The sequence below is a fragment of the Nothoprocta perdicaria genome, unplaced genomic scaffold, assembly GCF_003342845.1.
Source record: "Nothoprocta perdicaria isolate Ctin4 unplaced genomic scaffold, notPer1 scaffold_153, whole genome shotgun sequence".
NCBI lineage: Eukaryota > Metazoa > Chordata > Aves > Tinamiformes > Tinamidae > Nothoprocta > Nothoprocta perdicaria.
In genome coordinates, this window is record NW_020454683.1 from 1014882 (window position 1) to 1039055 (window position 24174).

The 24174-nt window shown below is 39.0% G+C and overlaps 1 protein-coding gene across 1 annotated transcript in view; it reads left to right on the plus strand.

Annotated features, from left to right (window-relative positions):
* The first annotated feature begins 264 nt into the window (after window positions 1–264).
* The window catches only part of ARHGAP42 (Rho GTPase activating protein 42), a 145932-nt gene continuing 122022 nt past the window's right edge, over window positions 265–24174 (plus strand). The window contains exon 1 of the mRNA XM_026034963.1: window positions 265–418. Coding sequence (XP_025890748.1) covers window positions 265–418 — 154 coding nt within the window. The remainder of the gene's footprint in view (window positions 419–24174) is intronic.

The following is a 24174-nucleotide window of genomic DNA, read 5'->3' on the forward strand; positions in this document are numbered from 1 at the left end:
CTCGTTAATGTTTCCACCTTGATACCAAAAGCAGCTATGTGGCTTTGTGGTTTCTAGGACGGGGAGGGACCGAGGGGCCGCCGCGGCGGGGGGCAGCGTAGAGCGAGGGGCGGGCCATGGTGAAGGGAAGGCGGGGAGGGAGGAAGGCGGAGAGGTGCCGGAAGCGGCTGGATGTGGGAGCCCGCGGAGCGCCGCGGTCGGCATGTAGTTGGGTGACAGCGGGCGCAGCGCGGAGGGGTCGGGCGGGCGGGCGCTGCTGCGGCCATGGGGCTGCCCACGCTGGAGTTCAGCGACTCCTACTTGGACAGCCCGGACTTCAGGGAGCGCCTCAAGTGCCACGAGATCGAGCTGGAGAGGACCAACAAGTTCATCAAGGAGCTCATCAAGGACGGCAGCCTCCTCATCGGCGCGCTGCGCAGTGAGTGCGGAGCGGCGGCGCCGGGGCCGGGGCCGGGTGCCCGCCGGGGGCTCCTTTTGTTTGAATGGGCGCCGGGAAAGGGCTCCCCTGCCGGCGGCCCGCGGGAAAGGGGGCCCCGGCCGCCCCCTCCTGCCAGGAGCGGCGGGAGGCGCCGCGGGGTCCCCCGGGGACGGGGCTGCCTGCGGCAAAGGGGCGAGGCAGGGCGCCAAAGGGCCCTAAATCCGCTAAAATGCGCTCAAAGCTTCCCCCCCACCCTTGTTGCTTTTCCCAGTTTTATTGGAATAGCTCGAATTTTCTTTCGGAAGGTCCTCGGGATGAGGCTGGGCGCTTTGGTTCTTCCGGGGGCTCTTGGAGCTTCTCGGAGCGCAGCCTGCGCTGGCTGAGGAGCGAGAGGGGACAGCGAAGAGCCACCCGCCTCGCTTAGCTCGTCCTCCTGGCCTCCGCTCCTGCTGCCTCCTCCTTGTCCTTAACTTGCTCCCAAAGGCTCTAACCTGGTGCCTGGCAGGGCASGGGGTGGCACGTGTGGCTTCTTGCATCACTGAACATCGTCGAAGTGTTCAAGGAAATCCTCTCTAAAATCCCCTCTTTAAGTCACCTCTTTAAAAGAGTCCTTAACCCACCGTGTTGGCTCGCCAGGCCACTGTTTGTAAGCGTTGCTCTTGTGAAAACACGAATCAGGTGTTAGCACAAGCCCTAACACCAGCACTGGGCCTGGCTGGCAGCAGCCCGGCCTCCAAGCCTGAAGCTTTGCTCTTTCCAAGGGGCAGGAGGTCAAACTGGGAGCTCCTGCTTGCCTGATACCTGGCTTGGACACGAACCGTGCTCGTGTGTGCGCATCCCTGCTCCGTGAACACTTTGCATGTGGTGGTGTCTCCACAAAAAAGAGCTGCGGGCTCTTTGAGAATTTCCGTGCAAGTCTGAATGTTTTTAGACATGTCTATTTTARGGAATGGCCTGGGTACAAGTCTTACATTTTATGCGAATTTACATTAATTTCAGTAAGCCAGTGCTTGCAGAGTCTGAGATGATAGTTGATATWGGGAAAAAATGTGGGCATAACAAAAGCTTGATAGCACATTTTTCTTTCCAGAGAAAAGAAAATAACTTTCCAAAACCCAGGTTATTTAAGCTTSTTTAAAGTAGCATAAAGTTTAAGTCATGAAATTAAAAGTTTTACTTCAAGTTTTGCAAAAGGTTCTCAAGCTACTTCACACGTGGATCTGTTCTGTGAGAGGGCACACGCAAATAGTAGCGGCAGGTTAGGGTACCCCCGGAGAAGCCAGTCCTGYCCTGAACTAGCACTCGGAATTGACGGTGTGTTTTTGTTCCCAGCCAAATCAAGCATGAACAGGATCCCTTCAGGTTGTCAGAGGCAGCTCTACAATGAATGTTGCTCCTTTGTGCATGTGGGAGTAATATGGGCAGCTTCTGGAGTGAGTAGTTGCGTTATCTTCATAAGGACAACTTGCAAGCCCTCACTTAGACTGTGTGTACAGACATTCAACAACTCYGCCCTCATTTTAGAGGGATAAGCAATGCTTCTGTCCCAGGTAATTAATACTCACCCTGCAAATTCCGAATTTTAAAATTACAGGCACTGTTTTGTTTGATGTGGTGCCTATTATATCCTATGTACAACTTCTAAAATGCTGTGTGCAGCACTGTCTTTAAATCTTCAGTGACTAAACTCTGTTGTGGTATAGAAACGTATTTTTCTTCATATTCATTTCCAACCCTTTAGTTTTGAAACTATGCCTACCAATGACCTGATATTAGGATAACTAGAGAAATTTCTGATACACTGTACAGACAGGTGTAGGTAGTGCAAGGTGTGTGTGCATCTGTGYTGGCAAGAAGCACGAGTTTGTTTCCTAAAGTAGAGGACTTCTGCCTACTCCACTTGAGCTCAGCTTTAAAATGAGTGTAGAATAAAGTTATACAAGGCCATTTTTAATTTGAAAATCCAGTCAAACAATAGAATATATAGTTAATTTCTGTGGTGAATCTTGGTGATTTATTCCTTGAAAATGTAACAACCTACAACAGTCTCTGGAGACCGGCAAGCTTTGTTTACTGTGTTTTATCTCTTTAGATAATCTAGAGTTTTTTCATTTGCATATCCCTTTGGAGGGTCATTTTGATTAGGGGAAGGTTTAAAACTGCTGCAGAGCTTCAGCTGAAACAGATTTTGGAGCATATTCATTCCTGATCACTTACAAGAGGGAGAGTTTGATGTAATGCACTTTGTAAATACTATCATCTTTTACCTTGTCTAAATATAAGATATTTTTCAGATGGAACTAAACTTCTACATTGATAGTTTCAGAATATTTGCTATTATTTGAAGAAATAGCTATACAAATATAATGTTTAAAAATACTTAACAAGAGATTMCACATAATTTGAAGCTAGAACCAATGTACTTAATGTAGAATGTAAACATCTTGAAGCCCCACTGTTGCAGTGGTCCCAGGTTAAGGTCACACCTTATTTTAATRTGGTTCAGCAACATTAATTCTTGGGAATCCTGCTTTCCAGGGTAATTCTAAGATGCTAATCCTGGGCTGTGAAACAGTAGTTGAGTTTTGTGAGTGCTGTATGTAAGAGCTGATAACTCTGATACTGCCAGGATTGAACTTGAACAAGCAGCTTTTTCCTAACGTATTTTTGCCCTCATTCCTCCTSTTTCTAGGCATGAAAGATTTTTTGAGGGAAGAATACAGGCTGTAGAGTCCAGTTAGGTTGCTTAGGATCACTTGGGTATGTGATGCTTAGTTCAGCCCTGTTCTGCAACSTTGTCCTACAACCAACAACAGGTTGAGACTTTTTTGTTTGTTTGTTTAATGATTTCAGGTACTATGTAAATGGATCTCACTTGAACGGGTGACTGGTCTGCATATAATGGATGTTTCTGTTATCTCAGAAAGTTACATTTCTAGAGAGATTTCATTGCTTATGTGTCGGCCCAATTAAGTAGGATCAACACTCAGTACTGTGATGCCTCTGGAGGAGGGTTCCTTAATGTTCATTAGTTTGCAAGTTGGAGAAGAAAAAAAAAAAAAAAGCTTTCTAGACTGGTAGACTGGTAGACCTGGTAGACTGTTCTGGTAGAACAGGCCTTCTTGATTATTAGGGAACACTTGTTTTGGTAGACAGGTCCYCCTAACATAATATTCAGACATGTCCTTAAAATAGATATGCTGGACCCCTGAATCAGAATTGAAAGTTTTCCTTTCCTTTGATTCCAGCTTATTTTCAGTTGAAACATCAAGGCTTTTTTTTCTCCTGTATTCTTTGTATTATACTTTGTAATTTCTCCCCTTATGGGGGAGGAGGAACTTAGTCTGTGAGGCTTTTAGTTTATATAGAAAATATAAAGAGAACTGTATGGTTTCAGTGTCCATAATAGGCCTGCTGTTCAGCTAAAGATAGTGAATAATGCATTAAATAATACAGAAAAAAAATAAGCATGCTGTGCAGGTGAGCTCCTGGCTTACTCCAATACAGAAGCATTCAGTTTCTCCGCTATGATTTTTGAGGTCTTCTTCTCCATTATAATTCCTGTTGTAGCTACAAGTTCATGCACTCAAAGTGTTAGTTAGGCCTAGTTTGGGATTAAATGGGTGAAATCTCTTTTTTTTTTCAGTTGATTTATGTTGATAAGGCTGTTAAAGCATTGTACTACATTGTAAACAATAATGAAGAACTTTGGCATAATATAAATAACATTTAGGAGATGCTTCTAAGAAAACATAGCTACAAACAGTGCTTATTTTTGTGAGAATTTTTACTAGCAGAATTAGTACCCCAAGTCATTTGTTTTATTTTACTGACTATTTAACACCTTGAGAAATAGGCCCAAGATGGAAATGCCATTTTTTTCCCGCAGAACTCTACCTTTTTTTTTTTTTTTTCTTCCTCTAAGTTTTCATATAAATTCCACACAGAAGAGACTTTGTCCCCAAGCTGTTTCCTTCTGTCATAACCCTAACAGTAAAAGTACAGGGACAAACCTGGCCTTATGCATGGAGGTTAGCTTTCTGGAAGAAAAAATAAAGGCCRAATTACAGCATTAAGAACCAGTGGTTTTGTTATCTCTCTTGAGATTTTTTTTTTCATGCAAAAAACCTCTCTATCTTTTTTGAAAAGATGAATTTTCCCATATAGCTGGGCCTCACATGTTTTCATGTGATTGTATCTTTTAAAATGACTTTTCCAGATTCCAACTGGAGCAGAAGTGAGTTCATTGAATAATAACTGCTGAGTTTCTCCCATTCTCTTTTATTAATATAGAATTAAAGTAAAACCACCGAATCTTAATACTCCATAAGTGATACCGTGATGGCAAACATGGAGTTACAAAAGTACAGCTTCTTGAGAATTTCAGAAATAAAAGCACATTGCCTTTGAAAATGATTGCTTTTATTATTTATTTATTTAAGTTATATAATACAGAAATGCTGAACTCTTTTTGCCTTTCTGCAGATTGGAAAATTTCCAACTAAAAGGAAGTTGAACCTTGGGCATAGTCATGAATATTTCAGTCCTCTGTCGCTTCACTGTTGTATTATTTCTGCTCAACTCCTGCTGATGTTTTGCTCACTTGTGCATTATTTATACAATTTTCAAAACCAGTTTTAAGTCTAGAGGCTTTCGTGCCTAGATACCAATGACAAGCTAATGTGTGACCAGAGAAGGAGTTTAATTACTGCCTCTTGGTTTTGAAGCAACTGTAGTGTGTATAGCATTATCTTTGTCATAATATATATGGAGAAAAAAAAATACTAGCATGAAGTGGTTGGGGAAAGTGTTTTCTGTCCCATCATAGAATGTTTCATTTTAAACCAAGAATTCCTGCAAGTGAATTCCCATGCTATCATTAATGAATACCATGTTAATGAAGTCCTTGAACAACACAACCTGGGTGTTCTGATGCCTTAATATTGAAACAAGTATTCTTCAAAGAAATTTGGCAGGTGGATAATGTCAAGTGAACAGAGGAATAATTGAATTTCACATGCCATTTGAAATGGTGCCCCTGCTTTATGATAATATTTTGCAATTTACTTTAAACTAAGAATTTCAGACTTTTAAAGTGTCTTCTGAAAAGGTCAAATTTAATCTGTTTCTTAATGGTCTAGTTGGCTTTCTGACTCCTACATACTTCATTTGCTATAAACAAGATAGATGAATTCTATTAATATGAAACCATCTGCTCCATGAATATTGTCTTTATGACAATGGAAAATATGATGCTGTGATCACTGAACTTGTCCAGATCTCTTGGGGCTTTGTGGGCAGAAGTGCTACAGCAACTTGCAGTTTTCTGTGACAGTCAATAATCTAATATCCATCCTTTGTGATGGATGCTAAAAAAAAACAGGATGGAAAAACAGGATAATTCTGTCCTCCTTTCCACTGAAATCATAATAGGTAAAACAGTGCAATGCCATTCCCTTTAGCTGCATGTTTTCTTGTAGTCTCAAAGCTCTTGTTATAAATACTTCTGAATATGGAGGAATACCTAATTCCTCCATATCATGGAGGATATCATGGGKTTTTTTTTGCTGCTAAATCCAGTCTCCTGCTAGTGTCATGTCATAGAATCCCTACTTGTCAAAATCTGTTTTAAAAGCATTTTCTATCTTTACTATCGTTGCTGGAAGGCTGTTTTAGAACTTTGTTGCTTGTAGGCTTGAGTAACTCATTAAAAATACATTTCATCTGGAAATTTAAACTTATTTATACTCCTTTTTACTTTATTCAAGTCTACTACGCTGCCGTTAACCATGATTTGCCTAGGGAATAGACATGTCCTTTCGCTAGCCCGAACAAGTTGTTCTCATCTTGCATAAAAGTTTCTCTCRTTTCTCAGTCATTTTCATAGTGCTTTCTAAGCCTTTTTGAATTTACCTTAAATATTCAGGTGTATAGAAGAAAAAAATAGAGGAAAAAGAAATAATAGTTGTAAGCAAGTTTGATCTTTGTTCTGATAGCACTTAATTGAAATCAATGTTTATAATCTTTCCCTGACTGTGTAGTGCTTTGAATCCTCAAGTGTATTATGTAAGCTGAAAAAAGTCAGGATTTACAAACACTAGCATAAAATAGATACAAAACTTGTGAAAAAGAGTGCTTAACTTTCTTCTTATTAATATGAGATTGAAGTATTATTAGGCAGTAATATAACCTTCAGTTTGCATCCTGTGAAGTGTAAATGGCTTTTATTAGAAGGATAATATTTTTCACAGTACCTTATGTGCTGTGAACTATATTATTGTATAGTTTTTCAGATCAGTTACAAGTTATCAACTTAAATCTGCTCTCTGTCACAATTACGCAGACTTGTCTTTCACAGGACTTGGAAGACTTAAGCAACATGTTCTTATTGTGCTGGTATTTTGTTAGTATAATTCAGGCATGGGAAAAGAGTATGGAAATTCTCATGCCTTCAGAAGTCTTATCTGCTTCTAGCTTAATATTCAAAGGAGGATGCAAGGTGCAGCAGTGTGCTATAAATGTAGTGTATCTGGCTCCACAAATAATATTTCATCTTTGGCAAGTTGCTTGCATGAGAAAGGTTTGCATCAGATGGGCTTTGTTGCGTCTGTTTGCAAGTGTAGCGTCCTCGGTATATGAATGAAAAATATACAGATATAAATTAAAATAGGTATCACCTATTTGGCTATTTATCTTCCTTAATGAGCATTCAAGTCAACTGAACAGTGTGAAAGGTAAATCGGGGAAAGACAAGACTCACCATGTCCTATAGAATTACATGTACAGTTAAGTCTAATTATTCTTTGCCTTCTGTGCTCAGGAAAATCTTTCTGCGTTTGGCTTTCCATACACAGCAAGACCTGTTCAGATACATTTTACCTCCAGTCAACAGCACAGAGATTTCTAGAGGAGGATCACGTTTAATTTTCATATTATTTGTTACACTTTCTACTGACAATGCCCAGAAGAATGTAAATCYGAGTTTTATGCTACTGCAAGTTCATGTTGTGTAATGGGCATCAAGCAAGTGACTGACTGAGTTTGCTCATTAGTATTTTTGGATGAGATGGGAGGTGGATGGCAATTGAAAGCAGTTAAGTCAGTAGAGGTGAGAACAGCCTGATAGTTTCCCTCCTGTCTGCTAGGAGAAAATCATGTTCCTAATTCAAAAACAGCCTTTATATAGACCTCTTAGAGTAGAGCTGAAAAATTCCTTAGAGTGAGATATCTGACTGCATCTTTGTGAATTTTCTTCTTTTCTCCCAGCTCATTTAAATGCCTTCTTATTCTTTTCATACTTGCAAACTATGTATTTGTACAGTTAGCTTCCCATACATTTCTGCTGAGGGTCAGGTCATCTAAATTATGCTGATTTTGGTTGTCTAAAAGAAGTAGGAACTGCAGTGCTTATGCTGCAGTTCCTTGGCATATTTAGGTGCCAGTCACTTTGGGAGGCAAACTGCTCAGAAAGGATCATTATTTCTGTGCTGTTCAGTAATGCCAGGGATGGGGATTCAACCTACCTCCTCTGTTAGACAGTGTGCTTAAATTTATAAAATGTTTAACCTGATGGGTCACACACACAACCTGATGTGTCATACAACAAACCCTACCCTTTAATTGGATGTCTTCCTATAATTCTTGGAGACCTTTGACTGATATTGTCCTCTTAGGTCATTTAATTGACGTTCATGGGATATTGGGCACTTGTTAGTGTGTTTCTTCTTTCTGTTGCATGCCACACTCTTAATACATCTTGCATCAATTCTTTTTTTAATCTTTTGCATTTTTTTGCTTATATAATTTTTTTCTTCCTCTATCTAGTAGAATTATCCTTTCTGGCATACTGCTCAAACTTAGGAATCTGCAACTTAAAGGATGAAAAAAMCAAAACTCTTGTTCTCAAAGTCATCCAATTTTCAATTTTATTCTTATTCCTTTTTTTCTCTTCCATCTTTCACCACTTTTCTTAAATTCCTGTCCAGCATTCTCTGTGGTTAATGCTTTGCTGCTTTATGTCAAGTTGGCATCGAAGTCAGGGTGAGGATATTAAGGAGATTTTTCCCGATGTCACTCCATGAATAATCTCCAATAATGACATTCCTCTGGTGGGGCATTTGCAGCAAAGCCTTTTTCCAGTTGCTTCCTTATCTTTATAGCTTCTCTACAAGTTCTCATCATCTCCCTTAATTATTAACTCCTGTTGTCTTCGTGCCATGTGCTTTCCTGCAGGCCAGTTAGATCTTTCCTGGTGTTTTTGCTGCTGGTGGTGTTTGTAGTATCTTTCTCAGAAAAGGCAGTGGATCCCTTAGCTAGTACAGTTTGCTTTTAGTAAACATGCCCATTTTCTGTCTGTTTCCAAGACTTTATTTGATCCTCAGAGAGTGTTCTAAATAACTGTATGTTTTTAAGTTAGAACTAATGGACCATGCTTGTTGAATTATTGTCTTTGTTTCTTAAATATGAGCATATATTTGCTACCTTATTTTAGAATACTGCTTCATTTGATTTAAAAATTTTGGATGCCTAAGTTTATCTTTGTGTTAATGTGATGGCATGATTATTTTGCATTCCGGTGTGTACTTTGTATGAATTTCTCTTGCTTTTTTCATATCGATAACATTAGGATCAATACGAATTGAAGCCGAATATTAATTTCCGTTTCGGATCGTACGTGAATCTTTGGGCTCTGTTTTTGTGCTGTCTTTGCTGCTTGTTGGCCTTGTTGTCTGTGTTCTCCTTTGACTTTTATGGACAAAATGTTGTTTCTTTTTCTTTAGTAAATTTCTACATCAGCTGTGTCACAAATTTTTATTTTCCGAGTATGACTGTCTTTGGAAAATACCCTGAATTAGGCTGAAACTATCTTGTGACTGCTCAGTGTCTGGGCTTTAGTAGAGCCTGCATAAGTCACCAAGCAGCGCGCTGGTGTCCACCTGAGCTGTTGGAATTCCTCCAGCTTTGATACTAAACCTGGTTATCCTAACTTTTAAAAATACATCTGCATGCAGGTATGTTTTGAATATAACATGACCATTTGCTCTGGATCTTCATCTCTTCCTCTTCTATTCTATGATTTATATCTCTATATTATTTCTTGTTGCCGAAGGGGGTCGGCAAGCCTTGTCTGCTAGCTGGATTGACCTGGGGTTGTCCTCGCCCCAGGGCCATAGAGCACAGACACCAATATGAGCATGCAGCAAATGGTGTTTATTGCTATGTTCAGTCTGCATATATACCCCAGTAAAATGCGGGAGCTCACCCACTGTCCAATCAGGAGACTAATTTCTAGCTCTTACCTTGTATGGCATGGGGTTATCAGTAAGCTGCGTGTATTAATTATGCTCCTAACTCCCGTGACATCGTGAGATCTTCCGAACGCCATGCCCTATGCTCTATGSCGTAAGCCCTCTACTTTATTAAGCCCTAAAAGTATGGCAAATTCCCACAATTTCTTCAGATGGTTCTTCCAGTTAACCTTGATTTCCTTCATAGGGTTGTTCTTACAGCTAAGGTGCAGATGCAAGGTAACCTTTGTTGTGTCTTTGGGAATGCCATGTTCCCTTAGCTACACAGATTCTGGCTTTTTGAAATGTAGGACTTTTGYTACAGACTTTTTGCTTGCATTTGCTTTTAATTGCATATAATTGCATTTACATGTGATTGCCTAGAGTCGGATTTTATCAGCCCCTTCCCATATACATAGGACTTACCTTTCATAGTCYAGGCCAGTGCCCTGCTAGGTAACAAAAATACCCAGATTGGAATGAAGAAGCATTGAGTCCTCTTATTTTTATCAGGTGAATGGGGTCTTTTTAAAATKAATTTTATTTATTTTTTTTTCCCTTCAGAATTGTGGTCCTAGGTGGTGCCTGCTGAATGTCACACTGTGACTGGGCGGTAATTCTGAATCCTGCTGTGCTCTCCTCTAGCACCCGAGTGTCTCTGCCATCCTCTGCGAATAGCAAAGAATAGTTCAGCTGTCCAGTAATTCTCCTGGAGATTGTGATCAGAAGAGGTTACTGGGGGGGCATGTCTTCGCAGCCACGTTTCAATGTGTAATTTTAAGCCAGCTCTGTAGCTAAACAAACAAACAGGACCCCCCGGAGCAGCCCCTTCCCCCTTTCAGCCCTTATTTCCACCCCTTGTTTGTCCCGTAAATGTGCTGGGATGGCTATTTGTGCAGCTGGGCACTGTGTTGGATTAGAGAACTACACTGTGAACTATGAACCATTGTTCATCTTGGAGTCATTTTTCACCGCTGCTGGTTTGGTCGGGTTCACTGTGTGCCTTGGAAGGGCTCGTCCTGGCAGAGCTCAGGGCAGCCCAGACGCACAAGAGACCCAGCACGTTGGCTTCCCTGGCCAGGGACAGGCACAGAGCAGGGACAGGGCTTGGCGTTGATGGATGTTGGCAGCGACTGCTTAACTGCACACCCAACTACAGCCAGAGTTGACTTGGGACTTTGCAGGGCTGCCTACGCTGCTCACAGTGGACTTTGTTTTTGGGGGAGGGAGATCAGCACAGTTAATAACCTGAACAGAAGCCTGCAGACTGATGGATGCCAGAAATACCGTACTGTCCTGCATGTATAGGTTGGAAGGTGTATCAATATTAGCTGTATTTGGTGGAGAGCGTTGCCCGAGTCTGGTTTTGCAGCTTGTGTTTTGGTGAGGTTGCTGGAAAATCACAGGGCGCCAGGGAGAGTTTGAGAAAATGCTCTAGCTCCCTTGAAAGCATAAGAACCATAAAGCAGATTTTTTGACAACTGCTTAGTTCAAAGAAAAAGTTACAGATTTGTTTGGAACAGAACAAAAGTTTAATGGAAAGTTTCTCTGTCCCACAGACTAAGGCATATGAAGAGCCATGTGCTGCCTGAACCTGTACAAGTTAAGTTTAAAAACATGTCACTGTTAAGTTAATAAGACATTTTCTTAGGGTTGTGATTGACTTTTTGTTGCTGGAAAGTCTTAAATTGTTTATTTATTTATTTTCTAGTATATGATCAATTCAGTTTTACCTATTGAACTTGTGTGTAATCTTGAAAACTGTAAAGAATTAACCCTGAAGACATCTTCCAGTTAATCTAATGGTCATCAAGTTTCAAAATGCTTTTAAATGAGGCTTTGAATGATTCCTTCTGGTGCTCACATTACTAAGGGATTATCATTATGTGATTTAAAACTGAAGTGTTTTGCTGTAATAACAGCTGTGTAACTTTTTTACTCCTTCTCCTTCCCTTCTGGTTTTGCATACTGCRTTGGCTGGTTTATTTCTGAGTGTTWACATACACRTGTGCAAATGTGCATTGAAACAAAGTCAAATAATTGAAGATGCTAATATTGTTTTCATTTCCATATATACAGACACTAAATAAATATGCACAGTTTAAGTTGCCATGCTACAAGTATGTAAAGACAGTAATTTTGAAAGGTTCTTAATGCTAGGAAATCAAGCTAAGCTTGTTAGTCTGTTGAGATATGAATTATCTGAAGTACTTTGAGCATCTTAAAGTTCTGGTAGTTCATGTACCTATATTGAATAGTCATCTCCTACCACAATGGGGTTAATCTAAAAATAAACAGATAACTGATTTTAAATATCTCAAGTGTGTCCTCAAACAAAGAGCTATAGGCAGAAATGTAAGGCTTATAATTAGGCTTTGTTAAGTTTTCTTTTAAAATTTTGATTACAGACAGTGGTTGCCTTTTTGCGATGTGAGTATAGAGCTGCTGTGTCTTCCTACTGTCCAGGATCCTAAGGTCAAATGTGAAATTCAAAATATTTCTTTTTTTAAGGAGAGATACATTTCCTGTTTACCTAGTCTAACTTCTTTGTATGATGAGAGATTTCCTGATAAATTAATGGAAGACTTCTGAGTTTTTGCTTAAAATTGTCTTTTCTTCTTGTGTAGCTTTTTGATGACACTGTACTCAGCCCTAGCTAGGATGATGCAGCTCATTTTTTCTGTGGAGGAAAAAGCTCAGATCCTTTGTCCTACCTCCTCTCATTTATCCAKAGGTTGCAGGCTTAAAACCATTAAAGCCATATTTAAGCCATTTGCTTAGTGTTTCTTTGTTTTGTTTTTGATTGAGAAGTGAAAAATATGAGATATGAGTTTTTCCCCTTTCCGCCTTCCCTTTCTTCCTTCCCCCCGCAAGAGACTGTTTCTAGTTCAGGTCTGTGGTCCAGGTAAATTTACTCTGAAATTCCCTGGTTATGTAGTCCTAATAAAACTTACTTCTTTTAGTTCTCTTCCACTTGCCTTTTTTTTTTTTATTTTTTTTTACTTTGGGCAGCTTATTTTTTTTTTTTTTTTTTTAATTTTTTTAATTATTTTTTATTTTTTTTTTGGGCAGCTTCTCTGCTAGCTCAAAAACCGATGCTGATTTTTCTATTCTTGTATGATATTATGTCATATTTCATACTCCTTCTCCTGAGTGCTGTTTTCTTTATGCAGTTGAAATAAAAATAATATTTTAATCTGCTGTATTATATTTACATTGCCACAGCATACAGCAATGATTTGATTCATTGTGTCTTGATTCACTTCTTCCACTGTTAATGCAGCATGTCCTGAGAGGGTCCCAGCTGGCAGTGGTAATCATCCCAGATTTACAAAAATAGCATTGCAAATCCCTTTTTTTCTTTCTTTTAACCAGCTTTCTGATGGCTCTCTAATTTCTGAAATCGTTCAGCAGTAAAATCCGCATTACACTAGCTGTATAACACTATTCTTGTAATTGACTCTCAAAAAGAATCTTTGATTTGTTTTCCATGAGAAATTAGCCTTCAGTAAACCTTGTGATTTCAAGGGCCTCAATCTTGCCATATTTTCTTGAACATTTAATGTACCCAAAGGAATTTCATGCAATGAGAAACATTTCTCTTGTCCTTTCATAAATTAAAATGGCACTTTCCAGCACAATCAGGGGAGATCATTTTGCTTTGATCTTTTTATTTATTTTATTATTATTATTATTAGTCTCCTTCAGGAGGTGGGAGAAGGGCTCAGTGCAGTGGATCAGGATKGGGTGTGAGGGTCTGAGCTCCTGCGTGTGCAGCAATGGAGTGCGAGTATCAAATCCCACATCTGGATTCCTGGCATATATGAAAATTCCGCTAACTGGTTGCCTAATCTTGCCCTCCTATCTTAATAAAGACAGATCAAGTCAAGAAGAGAAGAAGTCTATGGCTTTGGAGGGTTATTTTCCCTAAATTTTGCCCGTCTTCATCTACACAAACAGTAATTTGGTGTGGCCTGTCTTTTGCTGCTCTATATGTGTTGAGTATTTTGTTAAGGGGACAGTAAGTGTTAAGGACATTGGACTTGCATGTCAATATATATAGATATTTTTAGTTTAAAATAAAAAATGTGTAAGTATATATGAATGACTTAATTACAGTCTTTAAAAAATGCAAAAAAAAGGCAATGTTTTAAAGGTAAAAGGGAGATCTTCAAACAGATAATTAGTCTCTAGTACTTTTTGAGAACATAGCAGTGAAGGAGATCAGCAATTCTTGTGATGTAATCAAAGAAATTATTCAGACTTGTACAGAAATGCAGTTGAATTAAAAAAGTGTTAGGCTTCTTGGAATATAGAATATTACACTTCTACTAAGCTACTATGTTGCATAAATTTTGTCACACTATTCATCTTAAAAAGTATTTTCTCTTTGAAGATGGACATTGACTCTCCATTAATTCTTTATATATTTCAATGCAAGTATTTTAGTTGTTTCTATTGAAAAATTTTTAGGTGTGGCAATTTGTATGTGTGTRGTTTTATTATTACTATTATTATTTTTCTCCTATTTTGGAATTGCAGAGCTGATATATGGAATTTTGTCTCTCCAACATCTACTTTCTTGTTCTAAAAGGATAACAAGACCATAGAATATAATAAAAGAAATTAAGACACAACACTTAGTATCAGCAAAACATGATTGTTTCCCTGTGAAACTAATTAGTTCAGCCAATATCCTATTGTTAGTGAGCTTCCAGTTTCAGTTCTTGAGAGGCTTTTTTCCTTTAGAGACTGTCAGCATTGCTGTAGTTTTGAGAAGTGCCTTCAGGATAGAGCTGGTCAGCTGGTAGYCCACGTTCAAGTACTGAGCTTCCAAAATATGCCCGATGAGGAGATAAGCGCTTGTGGTAGATTTTCCCCTTAAGTGCCCCTAAATATCCTCAAATWGCTCTTCCGTTTTTCAGGGATGGGTTTGCCAAATCTGCTTGTGAAGCCATTTATCTTGGTAGATTGCAAAGTGGTTTTGGCAGTTGTGTGATTTAACTATGCACCAAACCGGCAAAACTTCTTCCCTTTCCTCTGAGAGCTGCTGCTTGGATATTCCATTAGATGAAGTGATGATGGTACTTCTGTTCTGTGAGAAATTATGTGCTTTATGCTGCTGGTTTTGGGGGATCATTGTTACATTTTTCTATATCTTTCTCTGTTCTTATTTTTTTTTTTCCCCCCCTCTCTTTTCATGGCTTTTCTGAAAAGATCTAGTTGGGTTGGATTCTGCTTTTAAATTACTTTTTCTGAACCTTTGATTGTCCCTTGTCAGTTTCTTTGTGCCTTTTCTGTGATGACCATGTCCTTTTTTGAGAGGGTTGGCATGAAACTTCATGCAGTATTCAAGGTTTATATAATCAGATAACGATACTTTCTGTGTCTGTGCTCTCCTCCCATAATAAACCTTGATAGTTTGGCTATTGCTGATCATTCAGTTGACGTATTAAGAGCTGTCTGCAGTGACTTGAAGATCATCTCAGAGTATTAAAGCTAATGTAAATCCTATCACTGTGTGAATATAACTGAGGTGATTTTTTTGCCCTGAATGCATTTGTGTGTTTTTCATGTTTTCCTCTCTTTTTGTATTTCCATGTCATTTAGTATTATGAGATCCTTTTCTTAATCGTCAACAAGATAAAACATAAAAGCTCGTTATGAACACCTACATCAACAGGGAAATGTGTTAGTCGGTGTTGACACCCACTTTCCAACCCCATYTCCAGATTTGTTTTTTCTTTGATAGCTTAACAAAACCTTGAGTGTAGGGTGCCTTGAAAATGCCGAAGAAACAAAATAGAGAACGTGATGCTGGAGTTGCTCATCTGTGTAGTGTGAGGCATCTGACTACTTGCACTCGTAATTCTGATACATTTCTGCTGAACTGAATGATTCAAACTGTGCAGGAGCCTGCGTCAAAAATGTGCATTTGCATGAGGAAATAAAGAGTGGTTAATGTGAATAGCTGCTGTCCAGGCAGCAACATTTTTGGAAGCTAAGATAACTGAAGTCTAGACAACCTATTTTGTCCCTTTTGTGTATTGGAGAACTTCTGGACTAATATATACATTTTTTTCCCCCAGAAATTACAGAGAAAAAGTCAATATTACAGCTAGCATTTGTAAATGGAAKTTGAAAGGGTGGTGTGGGAGTTCAAGAAATTTTGGGAGTTTTCAGATAAACCAGGAAACATGAACCTAAAAAGCAGTTTCTTCTGGGTTCCAAGAAAAGGAGGGATAGAAAGAGCTTGGATACCAGAGCTTGCCCAAACTCTGGCAGTTTAGGAAGTACTAACCATGAAAGTGAAATGCATGGTGTTAATAAATAAAATACCCTAAAGTCTTTTAGCCTCATTTATCATTGGGGCCAAAATGAAAAATAGGATTGTGTCCTTTTTTTTTTTTTTATTTTTTTTATTTTATTTTTTTATTCAGTAGCACAAAAAAGTAAGAACTTTAAAATCACTTTATGAGGTAAATTTTGGAAAGCTGTATACAAACTAGTAAAGCTAGCAGCTGTATATTCTCTTAGCCACTGAAAATTCCACTCAGAAGAGATTCTTGATTTTATTAATATTTTGCTGCTAAGTTAGAAGATTTTATATTTTTAATTGGACTTTGTGGTTTTTTATAGGAAAAAAAAACATTTTTCATGTTGGAAATAGAGGAGAAAAATAGAGGAAAAAAAAGTAACATGAATGCTATTTGAAAATTTCTCAAGTTTCTGTTTCACTTGGTGTGTGCTTTTTAATAGTGTGAATATACTTTGGTTGCCTCCAAAACCAATGTGCAAATAATATTTAATTAGTTGTGATTTTTTTCAGAGTAATTATTTCATATTTATGAATTACTCTTTTTTGATCTGAAGCACAATCTGTGCCTAAATTATAATTAATATTCCACAGTGATTTTTTTGTTTTATCTAGCGTTTATGCAAACTGATAGCAGAACGCCCAACATTAATTTCTATATTTGGCTTGGGGGTATGATAGTTAAACTTACTGGCTTGTTGGAATGTTGGAAAGTTTGGAGTATTGGAATGTAATGAGTGTGACTGTCTTGCATTGAGGTCCGATTTGATCAGTGTTCTTGATTCTTGTCTGTAATAAGTGGGTCCTGGGAGCATTGTCTCGTATTAAAAGGTGACTGTAAGAGGCTTTAGCAAGCTTGTCTTTGTGGATAAGTGTCTTGATAAGAGATGTTTTGATATATTGTTTGTTCAGGTAGGCAGAGAATCATAGCCCTTAATACATAAACTATTAGAACAGTCAACAGGAGTCATTATGGGCTGTCTTGATAGTGTATAAAGTGTGTGTGGGGGGCTTAATTCAGAAAAAAAAAATAAAAAGACCATTTCAAAAAAAACAGAATAATTCCTTAGAAGAACTATGTATTATTAGACGCAAAGATCAGTGTAAAAGAAATCCGTTTATTAGATGCTGTAATTTTGAATAAAGWTTTTAAAAAGAAATATTTAAGACATTCCATTTTCTCCCTGGTTTATGTTAACACTTTTCTGCTGTTTCGTCTGATGCTTTAATGCCTTCTTTTTACTTATGTGAAGAAAGCTAACATTAACATTTTAGGAAGAGCGTGTTTTACTTGGCTATGCCTGCAGTCCCTGGCGTAAAGCAGAGTTCATGGGCTGTTCATTGATTCTTATTGACTTTCGTGCTTGACTGAAGATGGGACAGGATTACAGGAGATACGCAGTGAGCACTGGAAGGACTGTGTGTTGCAGTTAAGCATTTTACATGCTCATAAAAGAGAAGAAATGCTCTATTTTATTGGCACATCACTAAGTAAAGCATGGGTTGTGCTCTGGTTGAGGAAGAAAAGTGCAGCCTCCAAAATCTAGGCAGCCATTTGGGTGCTCTTCAGTTTGTATTGCTGGTTGGAAGCAATAGATGTTATTTGTTAGAGTAACCAAACCCTGTTTTTCTCATCCTTACAGAGAATTCCACTTCTCTTAGCGAAAGAGTTGATGATTTCAGAAATACATCAATTTTTGTTTTTCATCTTGCTGAGGTTTCCCGGTTTCTTGTTTCCAGGGAATTACACATTTCGTGTTCCCTCTGTATTACACAGAGGAGAAAGGGAGCTGCTACTTTGAGCACTGCTGGGCCTCTGCAGTGGAATCCACAATTCCTCTAGGCAGGTTTTTGTTGGGAAAAGGGCAAGGAGAGCACACAGAGATGGAAAGGTGGCTACACCCAAGTGAGGGGACTTTCTTCCCAGCGCAGTGTCTTCTGGGGTAGAAGTTGCGTTTTGCTCATGTCTCCGGATGACCTCAGGGAAATTCTGAAGGCATTGAGCAAAAACACAGTCCTGAGTTATATGGTTAAACATTAAATTTATGAGTGCCTTAATCAGACATATCTGGTTCCGACTCGGAGGAWACGTTTCGAGGGAAGGGCATCTGTAGTAATGGACATAGAGGCCTGTGGGTGGACCCACCTCCTCACCAGGTCACTATGTGGCCTCAGGCAGTTGTGTTTGCACATCTCCTGCTGGGAAATAGGGCAATGACATTGCATATTCCAAGGAAATACAGTTATTTCAGTGTCTTTGTAGACTTGGCTTGTATGGAGGCTGAGATAATTCTGTGTTCGTGACGGGCGATGGATGGTATGTAGCAGGCAACAGTGGGAGGAGAAGAGGGGAGAGGAGTACTGAGCTCTGGGGAAAAGCACGGACTGAATAAGCTGCTGACTTCGTGGCCGCCCTTGTGYTAAGAGCTAAGTTAGGAAGTTGTGAAGATTCCAGGCTTGTTTAAGCACAAAGTGTGGAAGGGCTAGGAGCTCTCAAAGATGCCACTGTAGCAGCTGGTGGCTGCTGATGACCTCCCCYGGTAGCTGGTGGCTGTCAGCTAATGGTGTCTTGAAGCACTCAAGCTCCTGCTGCAGAAAACACGTGAACGGGCACGCTGGGTCAGACCCAAGGTTTATCTGGCCTTATATCCTGTTTCCAGAGATGAGTAAGTGCTGCGCTGGGCGGGCTGTATTTCTTCCCTCGCACACAATACTGAAGGCCCAGCGTGGCGCATAAGAACAGGCAAGAGTGGAGTGATATTTCCGCTGCCTCCAGCAATTTGTGCCTTGAAGATTTCCTGAGCAGGAGGTTATGTCTTTAATAGCCCTCCATGGAGTTTGCTTCTGTGAACTTGTCTAGTCCTTTCTTGAACCCACATAAATTTTTAATATCCACAGCATCCGGTGGCAGGGAGTTGCGTGATTTAATTACACGTTTCATGAAAAAAAGTATGTCATGGGTTCGTTTTGAGCTAGCTTCTTGCCAGCTTTATTAGGCATGCTTTTGTTTTGGTTTTGGGGGAGCCAGTCACCATTATTGTACCGCGTGTGACTTTGTGGAGCTCTTACCATGCTAAGACTGCCTGAAAAGGACTATGCCAGGAGTCCCCAGTACGACTACTCCAGTAGTCCTTTTGAGGGTGAAAATGTATGATGTATGTTTAAATTTCTGTAAGAAAGATGTTCCTGCTGTTCCCTGCTCTTGTCATGTTTCTTTGTACCTCTCTTGGGTGTTTTAGGATGGATTTGAGAAAAAATACTGGCATCATGTTGAAATGCAGAGCTATCGGGGATTGATGAAGTAGCGTATATTTCTGGTATTTCTGTTCCTTTTTTGCTGTTTTTCTAATTCCTAAATTTTGACTTTTTTTTCTGAGCCTGAGCATTAGGCAATAAAACAATCTATTATAATAATTATAATAGAAGTAATAAGGACAAGATCTCAATCCTGGGTGATCGTAGTCAATTCAGAACTCATTACACATGCTGTAATATAAACAGTACTTGTACTAATGGATGCTAAGGTTATGAATTAAAGGATATCATTCTGACAGGAAGATAAGGAAAGGATGTTGTCATGTATGCCTAAATCTTCCAGTGACAGGAAAGTAGAACAAAATTCCACGGGTTTAAAAGTTGGAGGGAAAAAAAAAGGTGGTAAATGAAACATGTTGAAGCTGAGTTGGTCCTTCTTAGAAGTTATTTGAATTAATAAAAATAAATATTAGTGAAAGGCGAGGTCCTTATTTTGTCTGTGAAGTTAATTTAGATTTTAGTAAAATAAATATGAATATATATTTTTTCCTTCAGAAAATATGAAGAGCCTCTTCTTTGAAATAGTTCTGTATATAGGGAGAAACTTAATCTGATTACTAACTTTTACAGTATTTCTTGCTTCCTCTCTAGCTGAATGGAATAGAACTGGAAAGTATGTAAGATACAAAAAGTATTTCAGACCTGTTAAAGAAATAATGTCACATGCAAATTGGAGTTTGTGCCAAATTCCTTTGGAGCACTTGATTCCTGATCCATGCGAACAGCAGCTTATGTGGTGAAACAGAGATCTGCAGTGGTGTGCAGCTATTTTTGTGTGGTTTTACCTCTGTGAAAGTGTATATACTTTGGTAACAGTTTTTGGAGTTTGCGYACAGTGAGCAATTTAGTTTGGACCCTCAAAAGCAGGCTATAAGGCTCATAGGTGCTTTCATGACTCTCATCTCTGCATATTCTGAATACCTTGCATATTTTCATATTTTAAAGGCAAAAGTGGATTTTAAGTACTGTGTTAAGCCAGTTTTCTAAATTAAGCTTATGTTTTATGTCTGTTCTTCCTGAGCAGTGAGAAACRGTGAATCAGAGCAGTGGAAGTGCCTGGGTGCAAGAAGCATCTTCAGGCCAGGATCAGTAAAGATGTTCAGGGACACTAATTTTAGGGGATAAAACGTTGCCTGCCTTGGGGCTCCGCTCTGTCCTCAGAGTCTGGAAGTGCATATTTGACTGAAACAAGTGTTGCTCCCATCTGTTGTGAGTGTGCATCCACGTTTGTGAAAATAACACTGTTGTGTGCACCACTGAAAGCCATTGACTGTGATGCTAGTTGGCTGATCAAAGGGACCTAATCAAGCTGTGTGTGCCTGAGCTCTAAGACCTTAAGGCATTTCTTATGGAAAGTGTTTCATTTCCTTTAAAGAAAAGTGGTAGTATTTTTGTTTTTAATGAGCTAAATATACACATTTCATTTTCCTCTCCCCCCCCCCCTTCTGCTCTTACCAAACACTTTGCTGCCCAAGTGCAGAAAACTGCCAGGAAGAAGGGTGAGCAAAAGCTTCTGTTTCCCATGACCCTCAACTCTAATGTTGTTCCARGAGCTCCCTACTTACGAATGCCTTGATAACTGCTTTCATTCCTTGCCTCCCTCCCCCTCCTCTCWGCACACTCCAGTCTGGCAGATCCTCCTGCTTTCTTCCCGGAACAGGGAAATCTACCTAACATGAAAACCGTTTCACAGAAGTGAGTTTCAAGCTATACTGGAGGAGTTCTTATAGCTGTAGATCTGTACATTAACAGTGTGGTAATTGCAGGGATTTGTTCTCKGTTTTCCTGGAAGCAGTTTGTTTACAGCTCCATGTTCATACCAGAACTGACCAACCCTGTTCTTTATTTATTTATTTTCTGAATACACATTTTGGCACGGCTAGTTATGGGAAAATCGTCCCTCTTTCTCTATTTCTGCGGGGCAGAAATGGCAGAACTGATGTTGCCCACGTAGTCAGAATTGTGTCCCTTATGAATGTGTGTTAGAACAGAGGTTTTAATTATGTTATTGAATTGTATTGTTCTATATTGTTGTGTTTTTTCTCTCATTATCTCTAAACAAAAGATTTTTTTTTTGAAAATTCTCTGAATGCATTATTAGTTTAAGAACAGAGAAAACTATTTTCGAACAGCATTAAAAGCCAGTCTGATACACTGATATCTCACATTGCACTAAAAATCTGGAATTTCCCTGTTTTTTTCTGGTTTCTAGACAGGAAGTCGCTTTCTACTTTTTCAACCTTTGGCAGCATCTGGTCTTCGTTTCTCTGCCTTTCCTTTGTGGTCCTTCTCTGGCTGCTCACTAATAGTCTTCCCTGGGATGTGCCAGCGGGAGTGAGAAATGAGAGCAGCGAGCCTGATAACCCATCCTTCAAAGAAAGAGAGTGGGAGGAAAGACTGGCCCCATGGATCCTGCTCACTGGAAAATGGTCACAGTATTTAGGGAAATAAACATCCATGGAGTGAAGGAAGAATGTGGAAAAACATTAAAAAAAAAAAAAAAAAAAAAAAAAGAGCTCGTGAAATCCCCAGGAGGAGCATGAGACAGTGTGTTGTGAGAGAAAGCAAAATTGCAGGCAGAGAGTGTAAGAGCCCAGGAAGGATAATAGAGTGGTCCAGTGTTATGTAGGAGTTCACATAAAATCATATAGAAGAATATGCGGAAAACCAAGAAAAAGAAGTTTCGTGGAAAAAGAGTTAACATTTTTTTTGTCAACCCTTGACTTTTCTGTATAGTTTTACTTTTTCACAACCCARGATTTTTCTTTAAAGAGTTTATTATTTAAATTGCCATTGAAACAATATGGAGATGGATTATGTTTGTAAAGGGAGGAGAACAAGTACATGAGTAGTGTTTTATGGTGGCCAGTTTCCTATCCCTGCCTGTGCTTGAACCACTTTAGGAATCGATATGCTGTCACATCTACCTTGATGCTAGCAATGCCTGAAAGATGTTGTACGCTTATATCCAGGTGTTTAGAGCAGCCTTGAATTGCMCTGAGTCAAGAAAGTTGATGCTGATGGTGGTACTAATGCTCATATCCTTTGTATTGTTAGTGTAGAGTTAGTGTCTAACCAAGACTGCCTGACCAGAGGGTTCATTTTCTGGGTCAGCACACGGACGGAGTGTCACCATGACCTTGGGCTTGTTCCTGTTTGTGTGGTAAGTTAGAGACCAACCAACTCTGGGTATCTCTGGCAAGGGTAACAAATTGTATTGAAAAGTAGGAGACTTGAGAGAAGAATACAACCCTCCGCTGAAGTAAGGAACTTGGCTTTTCAGATGAATCTTAAAACAGAGGATTCCTGCAGAGGGTTAGGAATCATTATTTCATGTATGGCAAAAGCAAATAGCACCTTAACTTATTTTCAGGTATGTTTTGTTTCATGATCAGGATGATTTATTGATCAGGAAGAGGTTTAAAAAAAAAAGGTAGGCCTTAAAGAGTTGAGATCATCCTGATAAAGAGTTATAAAATAGTGTTGGACACAAGGAAAATAATGGTCATGAGTGAGCTATAATAGGCTGATCTTCTCTTTTTTTTTTTTTTTGAATTGAGAGAAAGCTGGGAATCGGCTTGTTTTCATGGATATCTGTGTTTGTATGAATACGCAATAGAAGTAGATTTATTCTTCTCTGATGTACCTGGTTCTGCAGACATGAGAATCCATCCTGTGCATCTTGGATGAAAAGCTTACTGAATGAAAATGAGAGTATTTGCAAAACCTGCATTGTATAGTAATGTTTTACTAGAGTATAATTTAGAAAAATATAATAATGTGCTGGCAATAATATTAATTTATATCCCAGAGCCAATTCTTATAATTTCAAAAGTAAAATGAAACCAAATGCTCTCTAAAACTTTTTGCTCTATTTGTGGAAAATATTCAGAGAATTGCAATTGGTAGCAAAGGACAGTTTTCCTTCTGCTTTCAACTTTGTGATTAGTCACTTGTAAAGGCTTTATTGTCGCATTAATTCTGCGAATATGAGTTTGTGATTGGATGGCTTAGAGCCTACTAATTCCCAGTGTAGTCAGTTTGCTTTCTAATCAAACACAGCAATATCTTTTAACAGTCATATAAAGTAAAATATTGGGAAAGAAGGGATTTTGTAGCAATGAGGTAATGAGAAATGAAATAGAAGAATGTGGGCTTGTTGAAGCAAAACAGGATTATACCACTTAAATGTAACTTTGCAGCTTTTTGTTATATAGTCCTGTGTGTTAGAGAAGCAAATTTATAGTACGTGTGTATTAGTGTCTACAGTCCATAGTGTAAGATTAGTGTTAGCCAGTGTTAGTTGTTGGTTACATCTTCATTCTAAACTAAAATTCTTTTCTCTTTCTCATTGGTAAGTAGAAYTAGATTGCCACATCTGCAGACTACCTGAGACAGGCTGAGGAGAGAAATATTGACGAGGGATGAAATAYTACAGGTTTTGCCCTTTCGCAGTATTACATTATGTGGTTAAACAGTCGATCTTTGGGGGAGCTCTAGACTGATTTATTTATTTATTTAATACAGCAAGTTTAAAATAAAATGCAAAATGTGGCCTCAAAACCAAAAACCTTACTTCTCTCTTCTGTTCTGGGGYGGCTGCTTCAGGAGTACAGAGGAGCCAGTGCTTAACCAGAGAAAAATGTGAAAAATATACAAAGAGATGTAAAAGCTTCTAAAGAGAGGAAGTTGGGACATAAGATTCTAGAATGAATAACTGTGAATTCTGTACAAGTTATAGCCTTCATAATAGCTCTTGCATCACAGTGTTAACTAAGTGGGATCCTGTTCTGTTAGATGAGGGGGATTTCTGTGTGCGCATGAGAATGAGAAATTAA